Source organism: Delphinapterus leucas, chromosome 1, assembly GCF_059928025.1.
Source record: "Delphinapterus leucas isolate spDelLeu-1000000601 "Yukka" chromosome 1, BTC_Dleu_Yukka2, whole genome shotgun sequence".
Classification (NCBI taxonomy): Eukaryota; Metazoa; Chordata; class Mammalia; order Artiodactyla; family Monodontidae; genus Delphinapterus; species Delphinapterus leucas.
The window spans coordinates 148,708,232-148,736,158 of record NC_143129.1 but is presented as its reverse complement, the minus strand read 5'-3'; the positions used below and the strand labels follow the sequence as shown (position 1 = coordinate 148,736,158).

The following is a 27,927-nucleotide window of genomic DNA, read 5'->3' as shown; positions in this document are numbered from 1 at the left end:
ACTAAGCCTGTGCGCCACAGCTACTGAAGCCCACGTGCCTAGAGCCAGTGCTCCCAACAAGAGAAGCCACCACAATGAGAAGCCTGCACACCACAACTAAGAGTAGCCCCTGCTCACTGCAACCAGAGAAAAGTCCGCGTGCAGCAATGAAGACCCAATGCAGCCAAAATAAAATAAGTTAAAAAAACAAAACAAAACAAAACAAAACTCTTAGAGGAAAACATAAGAACTCTTTGACATAATTCACAGCAAGATAATTTTTGACCCACCTCTTAGAGTAATGAAAATAAAAACAAAAATAAACAAATGGGACCTAGTGAAACTTAAAAGCTTCTGCACAGTAAAGAAAACCATAAACAAGATGAAAAGACAAGCCTCAGAATGGGCAAAAATATTTACAAATGAAGCAATCGACAAGGGATTAATCTCCAAAATATACAAACAGCTCATGAAGCTCAATATCCAAAAAACAAACAGCAGAATAAAAAAAATGGGCAGAAGACCTAAATAGACATTTCTCCAAAGAAGACATACAGATGGCCAAGAGGCACATGAAAAGATGCTCAACATCACTAATTATTAGAGAAATGCAGATCAAAACTACAATGAAGTATCACCTCACACTGGTCAGAATGGCCATCATCAAAAAATCTACAAACAATAAATGCTGGAGAGGGTGGGGAGAAAGGGAACCCTCTTGCACTGTTGGTGGGGATGTAAATTGATACAGCCACTATGGAGAACAGTATGGAGGGATCTATTTAAAAAACTAAAAATAGAACTACAATACGACCCAGCAATCCCACTACTGGGCATATACCTGAGAAAACCATAATTCACAAAGACACATGCACCTCAATGTTCACTGCAGCACTACTTACAATAGCCAGGACATGGAATCAACCTAAGTGTCCATTGACAGAGGAATGGATAAAGAAGATGTGGCACATATATACAATGGAATATTACTCAGCCATAAAAAGGAATGAAATTGAGTTATTTGTAGTGAGGTGGATGGACCTAGAGTCTGTCATACAGAGTGAAGTAAGTCAGAAAGAGAAAAACAAGTATCGTATATTAACGCATGTATGTGGAATCTAGAAAAACAATATCGATGAACCTATTTGCACAGCAGGAATAAAGACAAAGACATAGGGCGTGGATGTGTGGACACAGGGCGGGCGGGGGGGATAAACTGGGAGATTGGGATTGACATATGTGCACTGCCCTGTGTAAAACAGGTAGCTAGTGGGAACCTGCTATACAACACAGGGAGCCTGCTCGGTGCTCTGTGGTGACCTAGATGGATGGGTTGGGGATGGGGGCGGGAGGGAGGGGATATGTGTACACATGTAGCCGATTCACTTCATTGTACAACAGAAACTAACAGAACATTGTAAAGCAACTATATACCACCCCCCCAAAAAAAAATGTATCTTAGAGATAAGCTAGTCTAAGCCCCTTTTCATATAAAGTAGGAACATATAAAGTAGGAACTCCAGGAGTGACTCCTTCTCCCTATTTATCCATTACTATAAAAAAAGTGATAATTCAGTAGTGCTTCGTCATCTCCAAAAATAGAAAAATTACTACCTCACAACACAAAATATTCTTTTCTTAGAAAGTGGCTTTCTTACATTGGGCCAAATTTGCCTCCCAATAACTTTCAACTTATTGGTCCCACTTTATCATTGAAGCTGCACAAAATCAGATCCCTCTTTTTCACTGCAGGCTTTCAAGTAGCTGAAGACAAAAATCACATCTCCCATGGCTGTGCCTTCTCTAGAGGAAAATATTTCCCCAAATGATATGATTTCCACTTCCCTTCCCTTCCTACCAGCCCTGTTCTAGATAAGCTCCTGTTGCTTTTTTTTTTTTGGCCATGCCATGCGGCATGTGGGATCTTAGTTCCCTGGCCAGGGATCGACCCTGTGCATCCTGAACTGGGAGCGTGGAGTCTTAACCACTGGATTGCCAGGGAACTCCCAATCTCCTGTTTCTTCAGGCGACAGCACAGAGTTTCAGCATGGAGTCTAAGGACTACTCAGGGGTCGTTTATCTTTGTAAACAGTTGACTACGACTTGTTATTCTCTTGTTGGGATTATACCTCTAAAAATGCAGCTGGCTTTTTGTTGGGAGTCACAACAGATTATTAATGTATATTCAGCTTAATTCAACCACAATAACCTCTACTAAAGCAGGATTCTTTCATCCCAAACTTGAGCAATTGGTTTTCTAAGCCTATGCAGGCATCTCTTTCTATGTCTATATATTTCTGTAAAATTTTTCTAGGTTCATTTTTGCCTATTATTTCACTATTTTAAGGCTTTCTTGAATCTTATTTTTCATAATCCATAAACCTGATAACATCTTCATTTAAGTTGCCAATAAGTGTGATGAGTAATAAAGAATTAAATATAGAGCCTCTTGTTTCCCTCCAGGGAGAGGGCAGTCTCTTAGTCAACAGTTTCTGGACACATCCATTTAATCAGCAATGAATCTACCTGTCGATTTACATCTCTCTATTTTTCCCCAGAATACTATGAGAGACTATCAAAAGCCTTGCTTAAATACAGATACACAGTGAATATAGTTCACCCTCCCTGACTTCCCAGGCTAGTAAAAACTGTCAAATCACAAAATACTCTTGGTTTAGCATGACTTGTTCACGAACCTATAATCATTGACCCTGATCTGACTGTTAAGCTGTTAAGCACATAATTCTCAGATCTACCCTAAGGTATACAGAGATGAAATCTTGGGAAAGCCTGTATGAGTGCTGGAATAGGGGAAACAACTAGGAAGGAAGACCTAGTACCTAATTTCTTACCTAGGCTACTAGGCACATGTCTGCTGGCCTGGGAAGCCATACCTTCTCCAAAGGCTGAGGAGAGAAAGGTGTGCAGAACAAAGAAGGACTCCTGAGTGTGTGGTCTTGTGGTAAGTTGTGCCATGGCACTTTTCTTGGACTACTTTGTCCAGCCCTAATGATGGGCTATCTCCCATCTGGACACACTTCCCGAGATAGGCATGGGAACTTACATCTCTCCTAGGAAAGGTACTCAGTAACTTGAATTCATCCCATGGAAATCCTTTGGAAGCTACAAAATCAAAGACGATCTGGAGCTTATTGCTGGCCAGAAAACGCCGCTCGAGGAACTCGCCACTGGGTGTCCGGATCCGCAGTTTGCTCACAGGCTCAGCATTTTCTTCCTTTGGCTCTGGAGGCAGGGCCTGCTCTAAGGAGAGTCTGATGGCCTAAAGAGGGCAAAAATCAGGTGTCAAACTGTTGATGGATGGAATTGTGGGGGGTGGGGGAGGGAGAGACGAGAAAAAACCTGCTGCTTCCTAGAAACTCATCAAAAGCTATTGCCCATTTATTAACTAAGCCTAATGCTTGGACAACAGAATTATGTGTTTTTCATTTTCTTAATATTAGCCCAATAAGCAATTAATTAAAATAAATCCCACCTTGATGACACATTAAATTGATAGGTAACTACACAGAGAAGAAAGGTAATTTATTTTTTACTGAAGGGCTCAGGTATTTGTGATTCCTTTCTAGGGCATGAATTAAGGCTATTAGAAGCATTTGCAAAAGACGCGTGTGCACGCAAACACACACACACACAGATGAGGGTGGAGAAAGAGAGAGGGAGAGAGAGTGGGAGAGAGAGCGCGAGTGCACAAGAGAGAGAGAGAACATACATTTCCCAAGTAGAAATGACTGAAGATTTTGTAGAATTCTGGATAATATATTAAGGACAAAATGGAGGAAAGACTCTGTTTGGGTTGATGAAAATGTTTGGAAATAATGGTTGTGGTTGCAAGACTGTGAATGTAATTCATGCCACTTAACTGTACTTAAGAAGGGTTAAAAAGGCAAATTTTTGTTATATATATTTTGCTACAATAAAAAAATGGAATGGAAAGAAATTAAAATATCAGGCTTATTGGGGGCAGGAGACTATGGTCCTAGTTCCAGCTTTGCCACTAAACTGCTGTGAGATTTGGCCAAGTCCACATTTCTGGACCTAGACGTGGCACAGACTCAAACAGGTGGGGTAAACTGTTGGGAGATCTCATGGCTAGAGTTGGGCTCTAGTTCTCAATCTAGCATTACGTTGTTTCACATTCAAGATATTACAGTGGAAGGAGTTTAAAGATCTCTGATGTCCCTGCCTGTGGCAGAAATTCACTAAAACCTTTTTGTTCCTAGAACTGTGGCAGGTTCCTTAGACATGTAAGCCTGGTATTAGCATGCTCAGCTTCACAGTTATATTGTGTTCCTGGTTACTTTCACATTTCCATGTTCGCAATTTTCATCAATAGGGAAAACAAAAATTTCCCCCAATTAACATGAGTGAGAGAAATTTGGATATATGTTCTCTAAAATCTCAACACAATTTTCAAAGTTGGTGTCACTCCCTTTGGAGAAAAAACAACAACAACAAAAACCCTATTAAACAACTCTCAGGTAAAAGGGGAAATATAATGAAAACTACAGAATATCTAGAAAACAATTGTTGAAATTTCATATTCATATTGGAATCTCTGGGATTCATTTAAAGCAGTGCTCAGAGGAAATTCATAGCCTTAAAATTCTTATATCATTCAAAAGGAAAATAAAAATAAGTTAACTGGGTCTTCCCTGGTGGCGCAGTGGTTAAGGATCCGCCTGCCAATGCAGGGGACACGGGTTTGAGCCCTGGTCCGGGAAGATCCCCCATGCTGCGGAGCAACTAAGCCCCTGTGCTACAACTTGTGAGCCTGCGCTTTAAAGCCCGAGCCACAACTACTGAAGCCCGTGCACCTACAGCTTGTGCTCCACAACAAGAGAAGCCACAGCAATGAGAAGCCTGCACACTGCAACGAAGAGTAGCCCCTGCCTGCTGCAACTAGAGAAAGCCCATGCACAGCAACGAAGACCCAACACAGCCAAAAATAAATAAATAAAAATTAAAAAAAAAAAAGAGAAATCTCTTCCCTTGTAGCTTGTTTTAATGGTCAATAGTAAGCACAGGTAAAGCAGGTAGCAGAGTAGTTGATACACAGAAGATGTTCAACAAAATATTTTCTACCTTCCATTACTGAGAGTCCTCAGCATGGACAGATACTAGAGTTTGTCAGGCATAGTATTTCGTACTTGTGTGATAGGCACTTGATAAGTGTTTGAACATGAATAAACTCTGATTTCCAAACAGTGAAATCTTACACATCTCTCAAGACCTGGCTCAAATATCAGTTCTTCTGTAGTGTTGACTGAATTCCAAAAGCTGTGAAAGATTTTTACTTTGCCCCTGAACTCTAAGTATTTTGCTTTTATTTGTTATATTATTTAGCACGTTTTTCCTTGATTTGCTGTTACTTGTAGACATGTTGTATCTTCCCTACAAGATGTAATCTCTCTTTGCAGGCAGAAAATGTCTTACTATCCTTTGTTTCTCTTTCAGTGCCTAGTATAGTTCTTGCTCAAAAATCATTTACTGATACTGGAGAGGGTGTAGAGAAAAGGGAACTCTCCTACACTGGGAGAGTGGGAATGTAAATTGGTGCAGCCATTATGGAGAACAGTATGGAGGTTTCTTAAAAAACTAAAACTAGAACTACCATATGATCTAGCAATCCTACTCCTGGGTATATATCTGGAAAAGACGAAAACTCTAATTTGAAAAGATACATGCACCCCAATGCTCATAGCAGCACTATTTACAACAGCCAAGTCATGGAAGCAACTTAAGTGTCCATCAACAGATGAATGGATAAAAAATATGTGCTACATATATACAATGGAATATTACTCAGCCATAAAAAAGAATGAAATATTGCCATTTGCAATATTTCATGGATAGACCTAAAGATGATCATACTAAGTGAAGTAAGTCAGACCAAGAAAGACAAATATTATGGTTACCATAGGGGGTTAGAGGTGGGGAGGGATAAATTAGGAGTATGGGATTAACAGACATACCCTACTATGTATAAAATAAACAACAAGGATTTACTGTATAGCATATAGATATATATAATATATAGTATATATAATATATATTATATATATATATATATCTGAATAACTTTGCTGTACACCTGAAACTAGCACAACATTGTAAACCAACTATACTTTAATTAAAAAAATTTGTTGAATAAGTTACGAGGTGGCATCCTCTGACCAAGAGTGATGACTAATGGAGTTTTCATCAGCCCAAGTTAGGGCCCTCCAGGTCTTTCTATCACTTGTTAGATGGCTTCCTCTATTTATAAGTGAATTTTGCCATTAATCCCATGTCTAGAAAAAAGTTCTAAAAGCCGTTTTTTGTGAGTCATGCTAGGAAGTCATTTGACACCCTTTCTCTTTTTTCCCATTGCACTTTAGGTAAATCTCTATAATAACTTTTATATACAGTATGTAATTCTATTTTTTTTTTTTTTTCGGTACGTGGGCCTCTCACTGTTGTGGCCTCTCCCGTTGTGGAGCACAAACTCCGGACGCGCAGGCTGTAATTCTATTTTTACAAGACTATGAACTCCTGGAGCAGAGGGCCCACATCTGTATCCCTACTTCCTAACAGATTTTGGACACACACTAAGTAGTCAAAAAAATATTTGCCAAATGAGTGAATGAAAAAATTCTCTATATTGTCACAGACATGACCTGAACTCAGGGTGGAAAAAAATCAGCCAAGCTAAATGGATTTCTCACATATAGGGGCCCAGTGAAAGATGTTGCAGAAGTAACTCCCAGTGTCTTTTGGTGGGTAAAGTAAAGCCTGGGAAAAGGGGAGAAAATACAGTCTTTGTGTTTTTTGGGTGAGACAATATTTAGGAAGGATGGGAATATTTGTCAGGCAAGAAAGGGGAGAGGAACTGGAAAGAATAGAAAACCATGAATCTACAAGTTCAAATTTTCTAAGAGTTCAACACAATAGATTGGGAATGATTCTTCTAAAGAAAATTAGTCTTCCATATCAAAATGAATCTGGGAAAAGTGGAAAGAAGTAAGTTGTAGGAAATATTAACATCCTTAGTATCAAATGCAATGGAAATAGACCTAGCATTTGAATAACTTTTCTAAAAATTATGCTCTACCTCACGTTCCTCTTCTTGTTCTTTGCGAATCTGTTCCAAACGAAACTGTTCTGCCATCTCTCTCTCATGAGCTTCCCTCTGTTGATAAAAGAGAAAGGAATCCAACACTTAATAAACACTGGCCTACTTTTTTTAAAAAAGAAAAGAAATAAAAGAGAAAGAAAAGAAAAAAAGTTCATTTTCAGCATGGCCCAGAGGTACACTGTGGTAATGAAAGTGTTTCTCTCTGGAACAAGGATGGAAATAAAAGCAACAACAAAGCATACCTCTATGATCATGGTGGGTTCCTATTCAAACATTTAGGTAGCTCTGGGTAGTGTAGCATTCAAGATCCTTCAGATCTTTCTCTGGTCTTCCTTTCTGGTCTTTTCTGCCACCTCCCCTGTACCCAAATATCAAAACTCTATTCACATCAGCCTCTATCTTGAACCCATGCTTTCTGGCTCCTTGCTGCTAGCATACATTACTTCCTCTCCTGCCCCCCTTTCTCTATCCAGTTCAAATATACAATCTCTTCTATGAAACCCTGCCTAGTACATTCCCATTTCTTGGCTCTCCAAAAAAGCTGGAAAAAACTTTCCACTGAAAATCCTGTTCATTGAACTCTCACAGAACTCAGTGCTTCCCTTACAACATTTAGGATCCTTGCCTAAGTGTTCCAGCTATCTGTGCTCTTGACTGAATCTACTCTGCAGCACAATGTGAGCCTTCTTTTGAAGGCAGAAAGAGTGGCTTATTCATTTTCCTCTCCTTCAATGCCCAGTACAGAAGCATTTAATGCTCAAGAAGCATTAAATAAGTCAGTGGTTCTCAACCCTGACTGCACATTAAAATCACCTGAAGAGCTTTTTAAACATTGCTAGATTTTACCACAGACTGATTAAAAACAAATGAAGTAAACACTAGGCCCATTTTTGTTTTCACTTCTCATGATTCTTGAAAAAATTTATCTTGTCAAAATGAACCATGCTTTAAGAACCTGAGGTAGAATTATATTCTTTCTGTTAATTGAAACTAGCTTTCTCCACTGCAAACCCAACTCTCTTAGGTTTCAAAATGATTAAAGGGCTGGCATTTAAATAATGAAAGACTATTTAGGATTGAGTTCTTTATCCCAGAAGTCCCCTGACCAAACCTACCTTTGCTCTGTCAGCCTCAAGTGAAAGGCGATAGGCCTCGTCTTGTTCTCTCTTCACATTTTCTCTGGCTTCTCGTTCGTCCTTAAAAGAAAGGAAAATATTCAAATGCATTTTACCACATTACTGTTTTTAAAGAAAAAAACAATAATAATCCCCTTGTCTTACTCCTGTGTAAATTTATTATAATTAAACAAGACACTTTTAAAGTGTACAATACAAATAAGCTCACAAATAATAAGGTGAGTAGCACAGTAGATAGTGAAAATAAGAATGTTTGAAGCCTAGTCTACCACTTAGAAATTGTGTGACCTTGGGCAACTTATTTAATCTCTTTAGGTCTCAGTTTCCTCAACTGTAAAAAAGAAATAACATTTGTCTCATAGGGTTGTGAGAATTCAATGCAATGATATATAAACTGTCTAGCAAAGTACCTGACGTTTAGTTCATTTTCACTGATTAGTTCCCTTCTCCTTTACTCCTGATTTTTCTAAGATAAACTTGGAGATTATCAGCATTGGGACTAAGGACTGGGAGAGAGGAAAGGACAAGGAAGTAATCTGGTCAGCACAGAAAGAGGCTGAAAGCAAAATACCCTGCTTAACTTTAGTCCATATCACACCACTAAAGCTTGGTTATCAAATAAGTATATCCCGAAAACATTCACACTCATGAAGTGTGGATAATGTAAGTTATCTAAGTTGAAGATCTTTTAGAATATTTTTAGTGTCTGAAGTGATAATGCCATCTGCGTACATTTAAATTGTGATTTCATATAAAATTAAAAGTTAATTCAACTACCAGGATTTCTTATTTGTTAAATTCTGGAGTATAGCCAATATACATGTCCTTAAATTTAATAAATACCCACACCTGTTGACATTAGAGTATAGGTTCCCTTTCTGGTCATTTTTTTTTTTTTTTGCGGTACGTGGGCCTCTCACTGTTGTGGCCTCTCCCGTTGCAGAGCACAGGCTCCGGACGCGCAGGCTCAGCGGCCATGGCTCACGGGCCCAGCCGCTCCGTGGCATGTGGGATCCTCCCGGACCGGGGCATGAACCCGTGTCCCCTGCATCGGCAGGCGGTCTCTCAACCACTGCGCCACCAGGGAAGCCCCCTTTCTGGTCATTTTGCACAATAGGCTGAATCATACATAAGTTACCGATACCTGACTGGTTTTGACCTATAAAAATGGAAATTTCATATAGTTTAACTTAATTCTTTCTTTTTGTCTCCTCAGTTCAATATATGCTTGCTCAGGCTGAGTGTATGCTCAGCACTGTCTTAGGTACTCCCTCTGATATCTATTCAAGACTGGCCTTCTCCTTGAAGCCTCATACTCCTTTTGGTTTCAATGATTCCATTAAGTCCACAATCTCTGGTATAAATAGTAGCATTTCATTGATTCCTAATCTTTCAAATAAAAAATTAGGAAAAATTAGATGTTGTTGGCCTGAAGCTAATTGCTATACCATCTGTGATAAAAGAGTATGCCAGAGAAATTATATGTTGGGGCAAAATATCAGGAACAATGTTTAACCTGAGAGACCACTTAGGCTGCAAAGTAGTCAAGATAATTTACGTGTCATGTAATATGACACATGAATAAAAACAGGTTTTAAAAACTCCTACTTGGAGACGTACTTAGCTATTAGTATTTTTATTTTAAAGCAACAGAAGCATCTTCCTTTAAAGATATTTTCACTGATTCCAACTGGGTATTTCCTACTTTGGTCTATATACTACAGTTTTACTATGACCAGATACAATCAGCCTGATAGGACATATTCTGTATGTTTTTCTTTATATTTGCATTTGCATTTACTCTGTAAGCACCTTTGCCCACTCAATATACAAGCTTGTACAGACTGGACACTTAATAGTTCATTTGGCCATGGCTGATCTATAGTTGATGTATAATGTCTTCATTTTTTTATGTCACCAAGGAGAGGTAATGAGGAGATTAGAAGACCTGTGTTCAACTCCTAGCCCTGCTAGTAGTAAGCTGTGTGTTCTTGGGTAAACACTGTCTCCCTTTTCAGTCATTTATTAAATTAAAGAATTGAATTTTTAAGGAAACTGTGCCTCTCTGAACAACTCTATCTTTCCAAATTTAGATATTCCTAATATTATCAACAACCTATGGGAGTAATCTTATCTTTTTACATTTCAAGTAGGGAAATATTTAAGATGTTTAGGATTTTAATTGTAACATACTTTCATGACTCCACCTTTTCAAATTAGTTTAGATTTCTCTTGTAGCATTCTGTCTTTTCCCTTTAAAACGTTTATCACAATTGTATCAATTATCATATGATTATTTATTTAATGTGAGAGTCCCCCATGACACTGTAAGCACCATAAAGGCAGGGATCTTGTCTATATTACATACCTCTGTATTCCAAGTGTTTCACACAATGCCTAGCTTTTGGGAGGTATTTAATAAGCATCTGTTGAATAAATGAACCGTCTTTCCAGGCATAAAACATTTATTGTCTAGAGTAAAAATTAAGGAGGAAAATGATATAGCTCATTCATAACGTGGCCCTATCTGAGTCAATGAAATTGACTGGCTGGGCAGAAACGACCCGTTATGACACTATGTACACACACAAAGGGACCTTCTAAAAGCTACCACAGCTGGAAGCCCTCTCTGAGCACAAATACAGTTTGTAATAAAAGCATTCTAAGTAAACAGCTCTGTTTTAAAACAGACTGTTGCAGATACGAAAGGCCATTAAATACAGGGATCCCTGCCACAAAATGTGGCACCTGTTGTGAGAGGACTTCTTGAACCAGCTAACTTCCTTCCTTCCCTCCCCACTTCTCTCTCTTCTATTTCTCTTCCCTCCTTTCCTTCTCACAAATATTCATTAAGCACCAATTTTACTTTAGGCATCACACTAGTAGTGGGGTTATAGAGGCAGGCCACAGTTTAATAGAGAGAGAGAGAGAGAGAGATGAGCTAATCTGAAAGAACAATACTGTGTAATCTGAGCTATTTGCTGTATTTTCTTTAACTTGTTTTTAAAAAGGCACTCATGCAAAAAATTGTAATGCAAATGTGAAATTATTCTTAAATGTAGCATTGTTAGTATTGCTAGATGCTGGCTGCACAACACTGTGAATACACAGAATGTCACTGAATAATGCACATTATAATAATTAACTGTATGCTACGTGAATTCTGCTTCTATTAAAAAATATTACTAGAATCAAAAAAAATTTGTAAAAGTGCTGTATGTCCACACAACAGAGTACTACTCAGCAATTAAAAGGAATGAATTACTGATACATGCCACAGCACGGATTAACCTCAAAATAATTATGCTGAGTGAAAGAAGTCAGACTAAAGAGTATATACTGTATGATTCAATTTTTCATAAAACTTGAGAAAATGCAAATAAATCTATAGTGACAGAAAGGTCAGTGGGTGCATGGGACTTGAATGGTTGGGAGGTAGAGGCAGAAGAAAGGGATTACAAGGTTCATGAGGAAACTTTTGAGAGTGATGGATATGTTCACTATTTTGATTGTGGTAAAGATTTTATTAGCATATATGTATGTCAAAACTTTTAAAAACTGGACAGTTTATATAGGTACAGTTTATATAATTATACTTCAATATAGCTTTAGAAAATAAGTGATTAATAATACTGAAAAAATTAATGTATGGATTAAACAGCAGCTTGGACACAGGTGAAGAGAGAATTAATAAAGTGGAAGTAATCTGAAGAAATTACCTAAATTGCAACATGGAGAGACACAGAGAAATAAGATATAATAGAGAAGTTAAGTGGACATGGAGGATATAATCAGAGTGCCTAACATGCATCTGCTAGGAACCCTAGAAGGGAATATAAAGAATGGAGCAATACTCAAAGAGATAATGTTTTCGAATTTTCCAGTATGGATGAAAGTAAGAATAAGCTGCCAAGGACCATTTCAAATGGTAACTTCTAGTTCTATAGAAACTACCAAACTGAATAAACAAACAAATTGACTGAAGTCATCATAGTCAAACACAGCTTTGAATGCCACCTCACCTGAAGAAGACCAGCTCTTGATTCTGTGGATCCAGTGGTAAGACCTTGGATGACTGGGTTGTAATAACAGAAATAGTACTTAGAACCTTGCTAACAAAAGGGTGGTCCAAGAACAAGCAGCACTGAAATCAACTGGAAGCTTGTCAGAAATGTAGAATCTTAGGCTCCACCCGAGACTGACTGAATCAGAATATGAATTTTAATAAATTCTCCAGGTGATTCCTATGCACATTTAATTTAGCAAAGCACTGCTTAAGAAGCTTTGCTTAAAAGTAATGTATACTGCTTAAGTGACAAGTGGTTGGGATGTTATTTTTGCCTGCAGGAAAGCCATAAATGGGGAAAGTTCATCCGCTCTGGTGCAGAAAAATAGTTAAATACTAGGACCAGGACCTACCTTTTTACACGGAAAGTCAAGCTAAATGCTCTGGAGATTTTTTTGGGGTGTGTGTGTGTGTGTGTGTGTGTGTGTGTACACGCATGCAACAGAGATGATGTAATGGTGTTTGATAGAATCTAAATACTACATTCTGTGGCCACTTCTCCAGTCAGGATTCCTTCCTGAAGACAGATAAGACAGGAGGAGGAAGCTTACTTTCAATCACAGGTCAGCAAACTGTGGTCTTTGGGACAAAGCTGGCCTGTAGCCCATTTTTGTAAATAAAGTTTTACTGGAATATAGCCATGCCTATTTGTTCATGAATTATCTATGGCTACTTCTGTGCTACAATGACATAGTTGAATAGTTGTGACAGGGAGTATATGGCTTCCAAAGTAGAAAGTATTTACTATCTGACACTTCACAGAAAATGTCTGCTGACCCTTTAAAATCATTATAAATGTTGGTTTCAGCCTTTTTAATTTTTAACTTTTAGTAAGTAGAGAATAAAACCCTAATGAGATTTTAAAGTTCCTAAGTCTAGGGAGAGCTTCAGTAAAAGGTCAGATGGAAAGAGTAACTGATTTGTTTATTACATACAAAAAAATCAGAAGCCATAAACTAGCTCCGACATCAGTATGAAAGGTTTAAAGTCAAAGGTCTCGTGGCAGCATATTTCAAATTTTACATGGGCTAACAATAAGAGGTCTTGAAAGGGAGTTCATATCATAGATAAAAATAATTTGATTAAATGTAAGAATGCAAGAGAATTACATACTTGGACAGGTTTCCAGGTATCTAGGAAATGCGGAGGAATGATTTCTAACTCTAGACACACGTGAACTAATCATCTGTCTTAGAGGCTTAGGTATAGAACTTTTTGTTCTGCACCACTTGGTACCTTGGCTTAGTTTTAGGCAATGACTCTGTTGAGTAATCACTGGGCCAGATATTGTAGGAAAGACATGTGTTAAACTAGTCCTACTTTAAAGTGTTTTAAATTTCATCTAAAAGAAAGGGACAAATGATTTGGGTGGGGCTATTTTTATGGAGATTTTGTAGTTACATCCTGCTGTTATCAAATTTCTATTGTTAAAAGCATAGTGTCAGGGCTCCCTGGTGGCGCAGTGGTTGAGAGTCCGCCTGCCGATGCAGGGGACACGGCTTTGTGCCCGGGTCTAGGAAGATTCCACATGCCGTGGAGCGGCTGGGCCTGTGAGCCATGGCCGCTGAGACTGCGTGTCTGGAGCCTGTGCTCCGCAACGGAAGAGGCCACAACAGTGAGAGGGCCGTGTACCGCAAAAAAAAAAAAAAGCATAGTGTCAGACTTATTACCTTTCTAAAATGAAAATCACATCATAACACTCCTCTTTCCTAACCTTCAATGATTTCCCCACACCTTCAGGATAAAGTCTAAATTTCCTAGCACAGGTGCCCTCAATTACTTTATCAGCTTCATTACCCACTTCCGCCTTCCATATACGCTATGCTCTAGCCATACAAGCCCTCTCACAGCTCCCTGAACAGACCAGGCTTTGCATGTTTCTCTGCACTTTGCATATCCTTTATCCTTTGCCTGGAAAATTCTTCACCACTCCTCCTTCGGCAAAATCACACTCATCTTTCAGGTTCAACTTAAGTGTCTAGGCATTCACAGGTACCTCACCCTGGGTTGAATGGTTTCATTTCTGTGTTCGATTCACACTGTATTATTTAATCATATATTTACGTATTTCTCTCTCAGAGTAGACTGAGCACTGAGGGCAGGAATACTGTTTTATTAATTTTTGAGTTTCCAGCATAAGTTAACACTACCAAGTTGGCACTTGATAGATAATTAATAGCAGTTAACATTCAGTGAATGTTTCCTATATGCCAGGCATTATTCTAACTACATTATTATCATATATAATCCTCAGATATATTGAGGGAAGGAGGAAAGAAAAGAGGTGACTATACATAAAAGAAGAAAGAAAGGGAAAGGGAGCTAAGGTATCTGCTCCAGGAACTGTCATGGACCTCAAAAAAGGCCAAAAGCCTTTGCAAGCTAAATGCTCTTGTTTTACTTCCCTCTTGCTACCATTACCCTAATTTGGGTTCTGAGATTTATAACATAGCTAGAAGCCTTGAGAGAAATAATAATAGGCAGGACGGGAATAAGAAAATAGCTCTACTGAGGAAAATTATCCTCTTGTATCTTCTTTCTGTAACATAATCTGCAAGGGTGACAAATTTCTTTTCAGGGGACTCTTCATGTGATGACTGGGCACAGTGCCTGGCACATAGTAGGTATTCTACAAATGTGGACTGAATTGAACTGGGAGGACAATTAACTGACTCTTCCTGAGTCACTAAAACAGATAAACCAATCCCTAGCAATTTTGTAGATTCAGTGATGTCAAAAAGAAAAAAGTAAAATAATTCAAATACTTGATCATTTAAAGCCAAGTTTTCAAAGCCTGCCTCTAAAGCTAAATTGATCATTTTATTTTCTAAGTAAATACCTGGTCAGTGTGAGAACAGAGGAAGCAGAGATTTTAGTTATTAAATTATTCTTAAGGGGCTAATTCATTAGGCAACAAAAAGATATAAGACTGCCTCAATTTCTTCTTTAGTATTTGGGAGGTAAAAAGCACCCCCCCCTTTTTTTTTTCAAATCTCCACCTTATGGTCTAATTGGGACAGAATTGGAGTTCAGATATTTAAGATCTTATTTTTGAAAATTCTCAGGCCACAGGATGTTCTGATAATCTTGTTTACAAAACATTTAAATAGTATCTCATATTTTAACGTATCAGAATTAGACATTTCTCCAAAGAAGATATACAAATGGCCAGCAAGCACATGAAAAGATGCTCAACAACATTAGTCATTATTAGGGCAATGTAAATCAAAACCACAAGGAAATACCACCTTATCCGCTACGATGGCTATCATTTTTAAAAAGAGAAAAAATGAGTGTTGGCGAGGATGTGGAGAATCCTTGTAACCTGCAGATTGGAATGTAAATGGTACAGACGCTGTGAAAACTGTTTGGTGCTTCCTCAGAAAGTTAAACAGATTTGCCACATGACCCAGTGATCCACTTCTAGTTATATACCCAAAAGAACTGAAAACAGGGACTCAAATAGATACCTGTACACAAATGTTCATTCTATCATTATTCACAACAGCCAAAAAGTGGAAACAGTCCAAATGCCCATTAACAAATGCATAAACAAAATGTGATATATCCATACAATAGAATATATTTCAGTCATAAAAAGAATGAAGTAATGATATATGCTACAATGTGGAGGAACCTAAGTGAAAAAACCAGACACAAAAGTCACATATTGTATGACTGCATTTGTATGAAATATCGAGAACAGGCAAATCCACAGAGACAGAAAGCACAGTGGTTGCTAGAGGATGGTGGGGGGCAGAGGGGGTTGGGGGAGTGATACAAATGGGTTAATGGGTTTGGGGGTGATACAAATATTTTGGAACTAGATAGAGGTAGTAGTTGCACAACACTGTGAATGTACAAAACACCACGTAATTGTAAAATGGTTCATTTTATGTTACCTGGATTTCGCCTAAAAATAAACCAAGTATCAAATTACAGAGCTAAGAACTAAATAAAAACAAAGCACTCTACAGTGTAAAAAGGGAGAAGAATATTTATTTATACTTGAAGTATAAATGATAAGGGCACTGCTTGAAAAAATGTGTTAAATTGGCCTTCAAAAGAAGTACTGCCTGGTAGCATCGCCTCCATGGTGTACTGTGTCCAGGACATTCATCTTCCAGCCAAACAGCTTGGATTCTAGTCCTTGTTCCATCCTGATGGCAAAAAAGTACAGCTTCAAACACAAACAACTCAACTTGGTCTGAATTCTAGGTCTGCCGCTTAATTTCTGTGCCCTTGGGCAACTTCTTTGAACTCTTTCAACACTGAACAATTTTATCTCCAAAACAGGAAAACTACCTCCTCGTTGGATTACTGGAAGGATGAAATGAAATGATGAATACATATCACCTAGCACAATGGGCATTTGATAAACGTTACCCTAATAATCATCACCATCATCATCATCCTAGTAATGTTAATCCTCTTCCTTGTAATAACTAGATGTGTAACCTCAGGCCGAACAGTTTAACTCCTCTGAATTTCTTCCAAGGACTGCCTGGGGAGGCCCTGGGGCAAACCATCCCTCATTAACAGCATCATTTTTTGATAGGTAAATTGGCAGTGGTAGAGGAGGGTAAACAGGGGAAGGTTCACGAATAATTATATGGACACGAGTCTCAGGTCTCTGAAGCATCTTCCCATTGTTCCGTAGCTGACTGCTGTACCCTATCAAGTCTATGTACCAGGGTTCTGACAGATGTCCCAGGGCCCAAAAAGAACATTAGAGGTCCTAAGCAGAGATTATGCACCGTATGTAATTTAGAAGAAAAGCAATATTAAAGTGTATTCAGAAGTCTGACAAAATTCTAATTTTTCTTAAGACTACTTTGATTTTTCTGAAATATTAAATTTCATAAAGGTATCTCTCTGTCTACATATATTTTTCCTGTCTATTTATTTGGTGAACCTACTTTGCTTATTCTATAAATGTTTGGTCTGCCTTTATGTAATCGCATTCTAAGTTGCAGAGGAGAGAGGCTTTTTAGTATGAGGGCCCAGGACAAACCCTTAAGTTTGCTCTGTTTTCGAGTGACCTGGGCTGTGAGAATTAAATAGAAGAACACATGGTGGGATAGTGCTCTGAAATGGACTAAGGTTCCAGACTGAAAGGAATGATCATTTTGTTAATAGAATCAGGAATGACTTAGAAGGTCTCATCTTCTCTGTGGTAAGAACGAATTCCTTGGCCCTAGGCTTAATTTATCACTGTGGTTTCCATGGTGTTAAAAGTGTTCTCACTTCCTTGTTAATCAAAGCTACCACTGGGCTTCCCTGGTGGTGCAGTGGTTAAGAATCTGCCTGCCAATGCAGGGGACATGGGTTCGAGCCCTGGTCTGGGACGATCCCACATGCCGTGGAGCAGCTAAGCCTGTGTGCCACAACTACTGAGCCTGCGCTCTAGAGCCCACAAGCCACAACTACTGAGCCTGCACACCTACAGCCTGTGCTCCACAACAAGAGAAGCCACCGCAATGAGAAGCCTGCTCGCCGCAACTAGAGAAAGCTCATGTTTAGCAACGAAGACCCAATGCAGCCAAAAATAAAGAAAAGAAAAAGAAAATTTTTAAAAAGCTACCATTAACCAAGTATTTGCAAGAAAAATGTAGTAAGTATTAGTGAATATCCTCCTGCCTATATCTTTATCTAAGACTTTTAATCCTTTAAAGTCGTATATTTCAAAGTTTACAAAGCACTTTCACATGTGATACTCACAGTAATGAGGTTGGCCAGGAAGAGATTTTGATCCCCATTTAGAGATGAGGAAATTGCGACTGAGAAACTTCAAGCGATTTTTCCAGGGTCACTCAGCTTGTTAAAATGTAGGCCACCAGTTACCTCATTTAGAGCTCTTTCTGCCATTTCACCTTTCTTCAACCTATACACTTATTGTGTTTCTCCCTCTCTAAATTTTCTTCCTTCCAAACACTGCAAATATAGTCCTTAAATCAGTGTAGGGAATAGTTATGGAATGATTTTCTTGGGACTAAACTGTTTTCACTTGCTGAATGAACTGAATAGAAAAAACAGATACAGGGTTAGTTTATTTCATTACCAACGGACTCTCCACCTAGAAGAGCAAGATGGTATAGAATGGATAGGTACCTCCAGCTTTGTATTATCCTGTAGAGTTGTCATCATCTATTTACATGTCTATTTCTCTCTTTAGACCCTAAGCAAATCGAAGAGACTTTTCCTTGTTTATCTCTGTATCCCTAGTTCCAATCCCAAGCAGTGCCTGGTACTTCCTAGATCCTTAAAAACAGAACAATGAATGAGCATTTTGGCTCCACCAGACATCTGCATTATAAGTTTATATTTGTTAAACTGATTTGCCTGTAAAATCATTAATGACCTGCTAGTGTTCAAAAATGGTGAAATAAGGATTATGGCAAACCTGACACTTGATATTCTTTCAGGTTATATACCTGAAAGAATAGGTTTGATACCTGTTATATCAAGGACAGAGCCTAAATGTTAGACAAACTGGTTATTTTTAAAAATCTAGTTATCAAAAGTTTTAAACAGAGAAATTTCAAGATATTTGTATCTTGTTATCTATCACAGTCCTACTGCAGGACTATGAAAACAGAGAGATGAATTCACATGTAGCAAGTAACTTCCAAGTCCTAACTAAGACTGTCTTGCTTTGCTAGAATGTTAAGTCTCTGGAATTTCCGGTGCAGATGTTTAGAAAAGATTATTTTTCATCTGGATATAAGTGGTATGTGGGAGTGAGTTGAAAAGCTGGATTTAAGACTGGTTTGCTAATTTCTTTAGTGGCAGGGTTTCAAATGATGGACTGTCATCTCAGTGTCTGCTTTAGAGGGAGTGGGCCAACTTGTGAGAGAGAGTTTATGTTAAGCTAAACCTATCCAGAGAGAATCTACCTATCTGCCTGGTAACGTAGGATGAAATCTGAACGTTTTTCAAGCATGATGTCTCAGTTCAGACCCTGGTCATCTCTCGCTTAGACTATGGCATTGGCCTCTTAGTAGGTCTCCTAACTTCCAGTCCCTTCCTATAAAATTCATTCATCCATTCATTCACTTACACATTTATAAGACATTTATGCTCACCTACTATATACATTAAGCTTTATGTTAGGGAATGGAAACAATGATTAAGAGGTTTGGATGATGGCCATTCTGACTGGTGTGAGGTGACACCTCACTGTGGTTTTGATTTGCATCTCTCTAATGATTAGTGATGTTGAGCATCCTTTCATGTGTTTGTTGGCAATCTGTATATCTTCTTTGGAGAAATGTCAATTTAGGTCTTCTGCCCATTTTTGGATTGGTTTGTTTGTTTTTTTGATATAGAGCTGCGTGAGCTGTTTGTATATTTTGGAGATTAATCCTTTGTCAGTTGCTTCATCTGCAAATATTTTCTTCCATTCTGAGGGTTGCCTTTTTGTCTTATTTATGGTTTCCTTTGCTGTGCAAAAGCTTTTAAGTTTCATTAGGTCTCATTTGTTTATTTTTGTTTTTATTTCCATTTCTCTAGGAGGTGGGTCAAAAAGGATCTTGCTGTGATTTGTCATAGAGTATTCTGCCTATGTTTTCCACAACAAATGCTGGAGAGGGTGTGGAGAAAAGGGAACCCTCTTGCACTGTTGGTGAGAATGTAAATTAATATAGCCACTATGGAGAACAGTATGGAGGTTCCTTAAAAAACTAAAATTAGAACTATCATATGACCCAGCAATCCCACTACTGGGCATATACCCTGAGAAAACCGTAATTCAAAACCAAAATGGACTACAATGTTCACTGCAGCACTCTTTACAATAGCTAGGACACGGAAGCAACCTAAGTGTCCATCAACAGATGAATAAAGAAGATGCGGTGCATATATACAATGCAATATTACTCAGCCATAAAAAGAAAAGAAATTGAGTTATTTGTAGTGAAGTGGACGGACCTAGAGTCTGTCATACAGAGTGAAGTAGGTCAGAAAGAGAAAAACAAATACTGTATGCTAACACATATATATGGAATCTAAAAAAAAGGTTCTGATGAACCTAGGGGCAGGACAGGAATAAAGACGCAGATGTAGAGAATGGACTTGAGGACGCGGGGAGGGGGAAGGGTAAGCTGGGACGAAGTGAGAGAGTAGCAATGACACATATACACTACCAAACGTAAAATAGATAGCTAGTGGGAAGCAGCTGCATAGCACAGGGAGATCAGCTCAGTGCTTTGTGACCACCTTGCGGGGGGGGGGGGGATAGGAGAGGGTGGGAGGGAGGTGCAAGAGGGAAGGGATATGGGGATATATGTATACATATAGCTGATTCACTTTGTTATACAACAGAAACTAACACAACATTGTAAAACAATTATACTCCAATAAAGATGTTAAAAAAAAAAAGATAAGTAAGATGTGGTTTCCTTCTCTCACTAGTTGTAGGAGATAGATGTATAAAATTGGAAAGGAAGGCAATATGTATGAGGGCCTATTATGGGTTAGTTATTTTACAAGATGCTGTTTCTTTTTTTTTTTTTTTTTTTTCGGTACGCGGGACTCTCACTGTTGTGGCCTCTCCCGTTGCGGAGCACAGGCTCCGGACGCGCGAGCCCAGCGGCCATGGCTCATGGGCCCAGCGCTCCGCGGCATGTGGGATCTTCCCGGACCGGGGCACGAACCCGTGTTCCCTGCATCGGCAGGCGGACTCTCAACCCCTGCGCCACCAGGGAAGCCCAAGATGCTGTTTCTTTTCATCCTCACAAACTGCAATTATTACTTCTACGTCACTAAGGGGAAACTGAGACTCGGACTGGCTACATAATTTGTCCATAGTGTGTAGCTTGTATGGGACTGAATCAGCTTTTATACTTACGTCTATCTGTTTCTAAAGCCTGTGTTCTTTCCACTAAACCAGCGGTTCTCAGATTTTAAAATACAAACGAGTCACTTGTTAGATAGGAGACTTGTGAAGACACAGATCCTCTGGCCCAACTGCAGAGATTCTGATTCAGTAGGTCTAGCAATGGAAGCTCAAAAGTCTGTACTTTTAACAAATATGTGCTCAATGGACCACACTTTGAAACGCACTGTACCTCAAAAAGAAAAAGTAACAGATGATTATGCCACCAAAATAAGTACTATCATAAAGGTATGAACAAAGTGATGAGCAAACAGCATAACCATCATAATTAGTTTCCTAAATTACAAATCTAATTATGTCAACTTCTTACTTAAAAGATGTGATGAATACTCACTGCCCACAGTCTAAAGTTCAAATTCTATAGCATAGCATAAAAGTACAGTGTGACCCTAATGCACATTTTTAGCCTTTTCTCTCCTCCCTTTCTTCTACCAATACCTCTTTCTTGCCTTGCTGAATTACTTCTCATTTCCCACATGTCCCAAGCCATTTCACATCTCCAAGCTTATCACACTTCCACATTTTTTCAATGAACTTCTTCCTTAATCCAAATGATTATTTCCTACTCATTCTTCCAAACTCAGTTTATATGTTATTATTATAGAAAATATTTCGAAAGTACTTAATAGATGCCAAGTACCAATCTAAGCACTTTAATTGTATCAACTGATTTAATCCTATCAAGTAACTACTAATTGAGGAAACTGAGGCACAAAGATATTAAGATAGTTTTCTCAAGGTTATAGAGCTGCTAAGTGGCAGAGGTAGGGTTTGAATTCAGGCTATATGGGACCTTGAGCTCTTAACCACTAACTTATAGTTGCCTCTTATGAGACAGTGAGCTATTCTCAAGCAAGGACTCTCTTCCAGATAACCAGGGCCTAACTCAAACTATATTTCTCTTCATGTTCCTCTAGCCCACTCTCATCTCTTAATCTTCTGAACTAACTTCCTTCCATTCCACTTGTGTGAACTATCTCTCCCTGGTTTGAACCTAATTATTCTCTAATTGCTTCACGTACTGAGGTTTCATTTTTAGAGATTAAGTGGCAAGCTCTCTGAGGGCAGAAACTGTCACCCAGTGTAGCTTGGCACATGTCAGGCACTGAAAGAATAATTGTTGGACTGAAAAGCAGAGCAAGCATTTTACCAGCTAAACTATGGTCACTGGTTAAAGAGAAAGCACGTGAATGGGGAATGGGTAATTCCTCCAAAGTGGAATGAGGGAGTGAGTGGGCAGGTATTTCTTAGTTCTTTTCTTGACAGAAGGCTGTTATTTTGAGAAGCAAGTATAAAAGGGCTCTTAAGCATATAAGGGATTGTTATCCATGGCTGGCTGGTCCTGACTTTCAAAGTGAAATTCTGGAGTTCGGACTCCTAGTAAATAGTAGTTAGATAGCTATAGCTATGCATCTAAATTGTTATTTGGATTTAAAAGCCTTATAGAAGCTATCACTTCCTTCCCAGAGAAGAGATGTTCACAAATACTTTGGGTTGGTTGCAAAGCTGAATCTTTCTACTGCTTTGCGTGAATAAACTAGTTCAGGACTATAAAGTATGTTCTTTGTCTTAGTCACACCTGCAATATATGCTGTGAACAGATTCCATAGGTTGTATTCTTTCCCTATACACACACACACACCAGAATATTATTTAGCCATTAAAAATAAGAAAATCCCATCATTTGCAACAATATGAATGGAACTTGAGGGCATTATGCTAATGAAATAAGTCAGAAAGAGAAAGACAAATACTGTATGATCTCACTTATATGCAGAATCTAAAACAACAAACAAACAAACTCCAAGCTCATAGATACAGAGAACAGACTGTTGGTTGCTAGAGGCAGCGGGTGGGGAGTGGGCAAACTGAGTGAGGAGAGTCAAAAGACATAAACTTCCAGTTGTAAAATAAATAGGTTATGGAGATACAATGTACAGCATGGCAACTAATACTGTAGTACATCTGTGAAACTTGCTAAGAGAGTAAATCTTAAATGTTCTCATCAGAAGAAAAAAATTCTTCAACTATATATAATGATGGACGTTAACCAGACTTATTGTGGGGATCATTTTGTAATATATGCAAATACTGAATCATTATATTGTATACCTGAAACGAATATAATGTTGTATGTCAATTACACCTCAATGAAAAAAACAAAAAGGAAAATGTTATTTAAAAACAAAAAGCGAGAATTCACAATCATTTGAAAATACTTCCTCCCAACCCCCCAACACCTACTGGAGGTGCCATTACAAGGGAAATACTTAGTTTCAATTAAGAGAAAATAACACTAAAAGGAGAAACAACAACAACAACAAAAGGTCTGACTCAATAAGTAATCTTGGGCAAATAACTTATATAGCTCTCAGTTTCCTCAACTGCAGAATGAAGTTAAGATTAAATGATCTCTAAAATTCCTTCCAGTTCAGCCTAGAGTAAAAGTAACAATAGATGATATTTATCTATATACTGCTTACTGAATCCTGGGCACTAGTGCATGCTTTATATGTATTGTCTTATTTAACCTTCAAGACATGCATATCAAGGGAATTCCCTGGCGGTCCAGTGGTTAAGACTCCAAGCTTCCACTGCAGGGGACATGGGTTTGAAGCCCGGACAGGGAACTAAGATCCTGCAGGCCACGTGGCATGGCCAAAAACAAACAAAACCACCACCAACAAAAACATGCATATCAAGTAGGTACTATTATTACCCCCATTTTATACAAGAGGAAACTGGAAACTGTCTCAATACATCAGAAGTCCTGGAACATGCATTTTAAACAAGTTACCCAGGTGATTGTGATGCAAGTAGCCACTGCATCACATTTTTGAGTACTGATACTCCAAAGGTTGCATTCCATATTGGTAAAGTTAGTGCAATCCCAACTGCTATGTATAAAATAAGATTTTTTTTTCCCCAATTAGTATCTGACTTGGGAAAGTCATTTAATGCTCTGCCCTTGCCCGTAAAATGGGTATAATTACACCTGTCTTGAAGAATTTATACTAGAAATGTAAATGGCCCAGTCCTATGCCTAAGAGTAGGGATTCAATACATGGTAGCTACTATCACAGGCATCCAAAAAAAGTTAATACAACTAAAAGAGCAATAAAATTTCATTAAAGCCCAGTTTATATTTTTTTAATTAAAAAAAATTTTTTTAATTGAAATATAGTTGAGTTACAATGTTGTGTTAATAAAGCCCATTTTAAAGTCAATTCGATGGACTGTTGATTTTCCTAGCTTTTAATCTTATTTTTTAATGTGAATATAAAGTAAAACGGATTATTTTTGATGTACATTTCTATATCTTTAACACATGTATAGATTCATGTAACCACCACCAAAAGGATACAGAACAGTTTCATCATCTCCAAAATATCCCTGGTGCTATCACTTTGTTGTCATCCTCTCCTGAGCCCTAACTCTCAGCAACAACTGATTGTTTCCCTGTCCCTAGTTTTATCTTTGCAAAAATATAAAATAGAACTGTATAGTACATAACCTTTAGAAACTGACTTTTTTTTAAACCAAGCATAATGCCTTTGTAATTTATCCAAGTTGCTGTACATATCAATAATGTCTTACTTTTTGATTTCTGAGGATATAATATAGTATATTTATTTATTCACCCACTGAAGGTGAATTGAAGAACAATGAAGGATACTTTTGTTCCAGCTTTGGCAATTATGAATACAGCTTTTAGGAACGTTCATGTACACTTCTGGTGTTAACATAAATTTTCATTTTTCTAGATTTAATAAATACCTAGGAAAAAAATTGCTGGGTCATGTGTTAAGTGTATGTTTAACTTCCTGAGGAACTGTCAAACTATTTTTCTGAATGGCTGAACCATTTTGTATTCCCAGGAGCAATGAATGAGAGTTATTCTTCATCAGACACCTTAGCGTTCTCCCTTCTAACTCATGGGTAATGAGCATCCCTAGTCCAAGTCCCCAAAGCTATGCAAAGCTGTGATGAGTATTTTAGCACACAAGCAGTAAATTGCTTCAATAAAACAATGTGCACAGGTGAGAATTCCAGAACCAAACCCTCTATTAAAATAGTTTTCGCGCAACTTCCTTGGTGGCGCAGTAGTTAAAACTGCACCTGCCAACGCAGGGGACATGGGTTCGAGCCCTGGTCCAGGAAGATCCCACATGCTGTGGAGCAACTAAACCTGCGAACCACAACTACTGAGCCAGAGTGTCACAACTACTGAAGGCCCCGTGCCTAGAGCCAATGCTCCGCAACAGAGAAGCCAATGAGGAGCCCATGCACCACAATGAAGAGTAGCCCCCGCACAGCAACAAAGACCCAATGCAGCCAAAAATAAATATATTAAAAAAATAATAAAAATAGTTTCTGGAATCTGCTGAAAAATTTTTTTAAGGATATTTTCCTGTATCTGGCCAGACATTAAAACACACACACAGATAGCCTCATCCACCAGAGGGCAGACAGCAGAAGCAAGAAGAACTATAATCCGGCAGCCTGTGAAACAAAAACCACATTCACAGAAAGATAGACAAGATGAAAAGGAAGAGGGCTATGTACCAGATGAAGGAACAAGATAAAACCCCAGAAAAACAACCAAATGAAGTGGAGATAGGCAACCTTCCAGAAAAAGAATTCATAATAATGATAGTAAAGATGATCCAGTACACTGGAAAAGGAATGCAGGCAAAGATTGAGAAGATGCAAGAAATGTTTAACAAAGACCTAGAAGAATTAAAGAAAAACAGAGATGAACATTACAATAACTGAAATGAAAATGACACTAGAAGGAATCAATAGCAGAATAACTGAGGCAGAAGAACAGATAACTGATCTGGAAGACAGAATGGTGGAATTCACTGCTGCGGAACACAGTAAAGAAAAAAGAATGAAAAGAAATGAAGACAGCCTAAGAGACCTCTGGGACAACATTAAATGTAACAACATTTGCATTATAGGGGTCCCAGAAGGAGAAGAGAGAGAGAAAGGACCTGAGAAAATATTTGAAGAGATTATAGTTGAAAACTTCCCAAACATGGGAAAGGAAAGAGCCACCCAAGTCGAGGAAGCGCAGAGAGTCCCATACAGGATAAACCCAAGGAGAAACACACAGAGACACATAGTAATCAAATTAGCAAAAATTAAAGACAAAGAAAAATTATTGAAGCAGCAAGGGAAAAACAACAAATAACATACAAGGGAACTCCCATAAGGTTAACAGCTGATTTCTCAGCAGAAACTCTATAAGCCAGAAGGGAGTGGCATGACATATTTAAAGTGATGAAAGGGAAGAACCTACAACCAAGATTACTCTACCCAGCAAGGATCTCATTCAGATTGGATGGAGAAATCAAAAGCTTTACAGACAAGCAAAAGCTAAGAGAATTCAGCACCAACAAACCAGCTCTACAACAAATGCTAAAGGAACTTCTCTAAGTGGGAAACACAAGAGAAGAAAATGACCTACAAAAACAAACCCAAAACAATTAAGAAAATGGTAATAGGAGCATACATATCTATAATTACCTTAAATGTGAATGGATTAAATGCTCCAACCAAAAGACACAGGCTCGCTGAATGGATACAAAAACAAGACCCATATATATGCTGTCTACAAGAGACCCACTTCAGACCTAGGGACACATACAGACTGAAAGTGAGGGGATGGAAAAAGATATCCCATGCAAATGGAAATCAAAAGAGAGCTGGAGTAGCAATACTCATATCAGATAAAATAGACTTTAAAATAAAGAATGTTACAAGAGACAAGGAAGGACACTACATAATGATCAAGGGATCAATTCACGAAGAAGATATACCAATTTTAAATATATATGCTCACAACATAGGAGCACCTCAATACATATGGCAACTGCTAATAGCTATAAAAGAGGAAATCAACAGTAACGCAATAATAGTGGGGGACTTTAACACCTCACTTAGACCAATGGACAGATCATCCAAACAGAAAATTACTAAGGAAACACAAGCTTTAAATGACACAATAGACCAGACAAATTTAATTGATATTTATAGGACATTCCATCCAAAAACAGCAGATTACACTTTCTTCTCAAGTGCGCATGGAGTATTCTCCAGGATAGATCGCACCTTGGGTCACAAATCAAGCCTCAGTAAATTTAAGAAAACTGAAAGCATATCAAGCATCTTTTCTGACCACAACACTATGAAATTAGAAATCAATTATAGGGAAAAAAATCACAAAAAAGGAGAACACACGGAGGCTAAACAATATGTTACTAAATGACCAAGAGATCACTGAAGAAATCAAAGAGGAAATCAAAAAATACCTAGAGACAAATGACAATGAAGACACAACGATCCAAAACCTATGGGATGCAGCAAAAGCAGTTCTAAGAGGGAAGTTTATAGCAATACAAGCCTACCTCAAGAAACAAGAAAAATCTCAAATAAACAATCTAACCTTACACCTAAAGGAACTAGAGAAAGAAGAAGAAACAAAACCCAAAGTTAGTAGAAGCAAAGAAATCATAAAGATCAGAGCAGAAATAAACAAAATAGAAACAAAGAAAACAAGAGTAAAGATCAATAAAACTAAAAGCTGGCTCTTCGAGAAGATAAACAAAATTGATAAAACATTAGCCAGACTCATCAAGAAAAAGAGGAAGAGGACTCAAATCAATAAAATTAGAAATGAAAAAGGAGAAGTTACAACAGACAGTGCAGA

At 38.2% G+C, this 27,927-nt stretch overlaps 1 protein-coding gene across 8 annotated transcripts in view; it reads right to left on the bottom strand.

Annotated features, from left to right (window-relative positions):
* The window catches only part of FAF1 (Fas associated factor 1), a 487,383-nt gene that overhangs the window by 41,397 nt on the left and 418,059 nt on the right, over window positions 1-27,927 (bottom strand). For 6 of the 8 annotated variants that reach the window (XM_089922958.1, XM_089922966.1, XM_089922975.1 and 3 more), the window contains 3 exons: window positions 8,230-8,310; window positions 7,091-7,168; window positions 3,044-3,259 (listed from right to left, as the gene is read on the bottom strand). In XM_089922958.1, coding sequence (XP_089779084.1) covers window positions 3,044-3,259; window positions 7,091-7,168; window positions 8,230-8,310 — 375 coding nt within the window. Of the gene's footprint in view, window positions 1-3,043; window positions 3,260-7,090; window positions 7,169-8,229; window positions 8,311-15,876; window positions 16,477-27,927 lie in introns of those variants that run through there. The other 2 variants (XM_089923008.1, XM_089923011.1) reach the window with 2 other exon arrangements.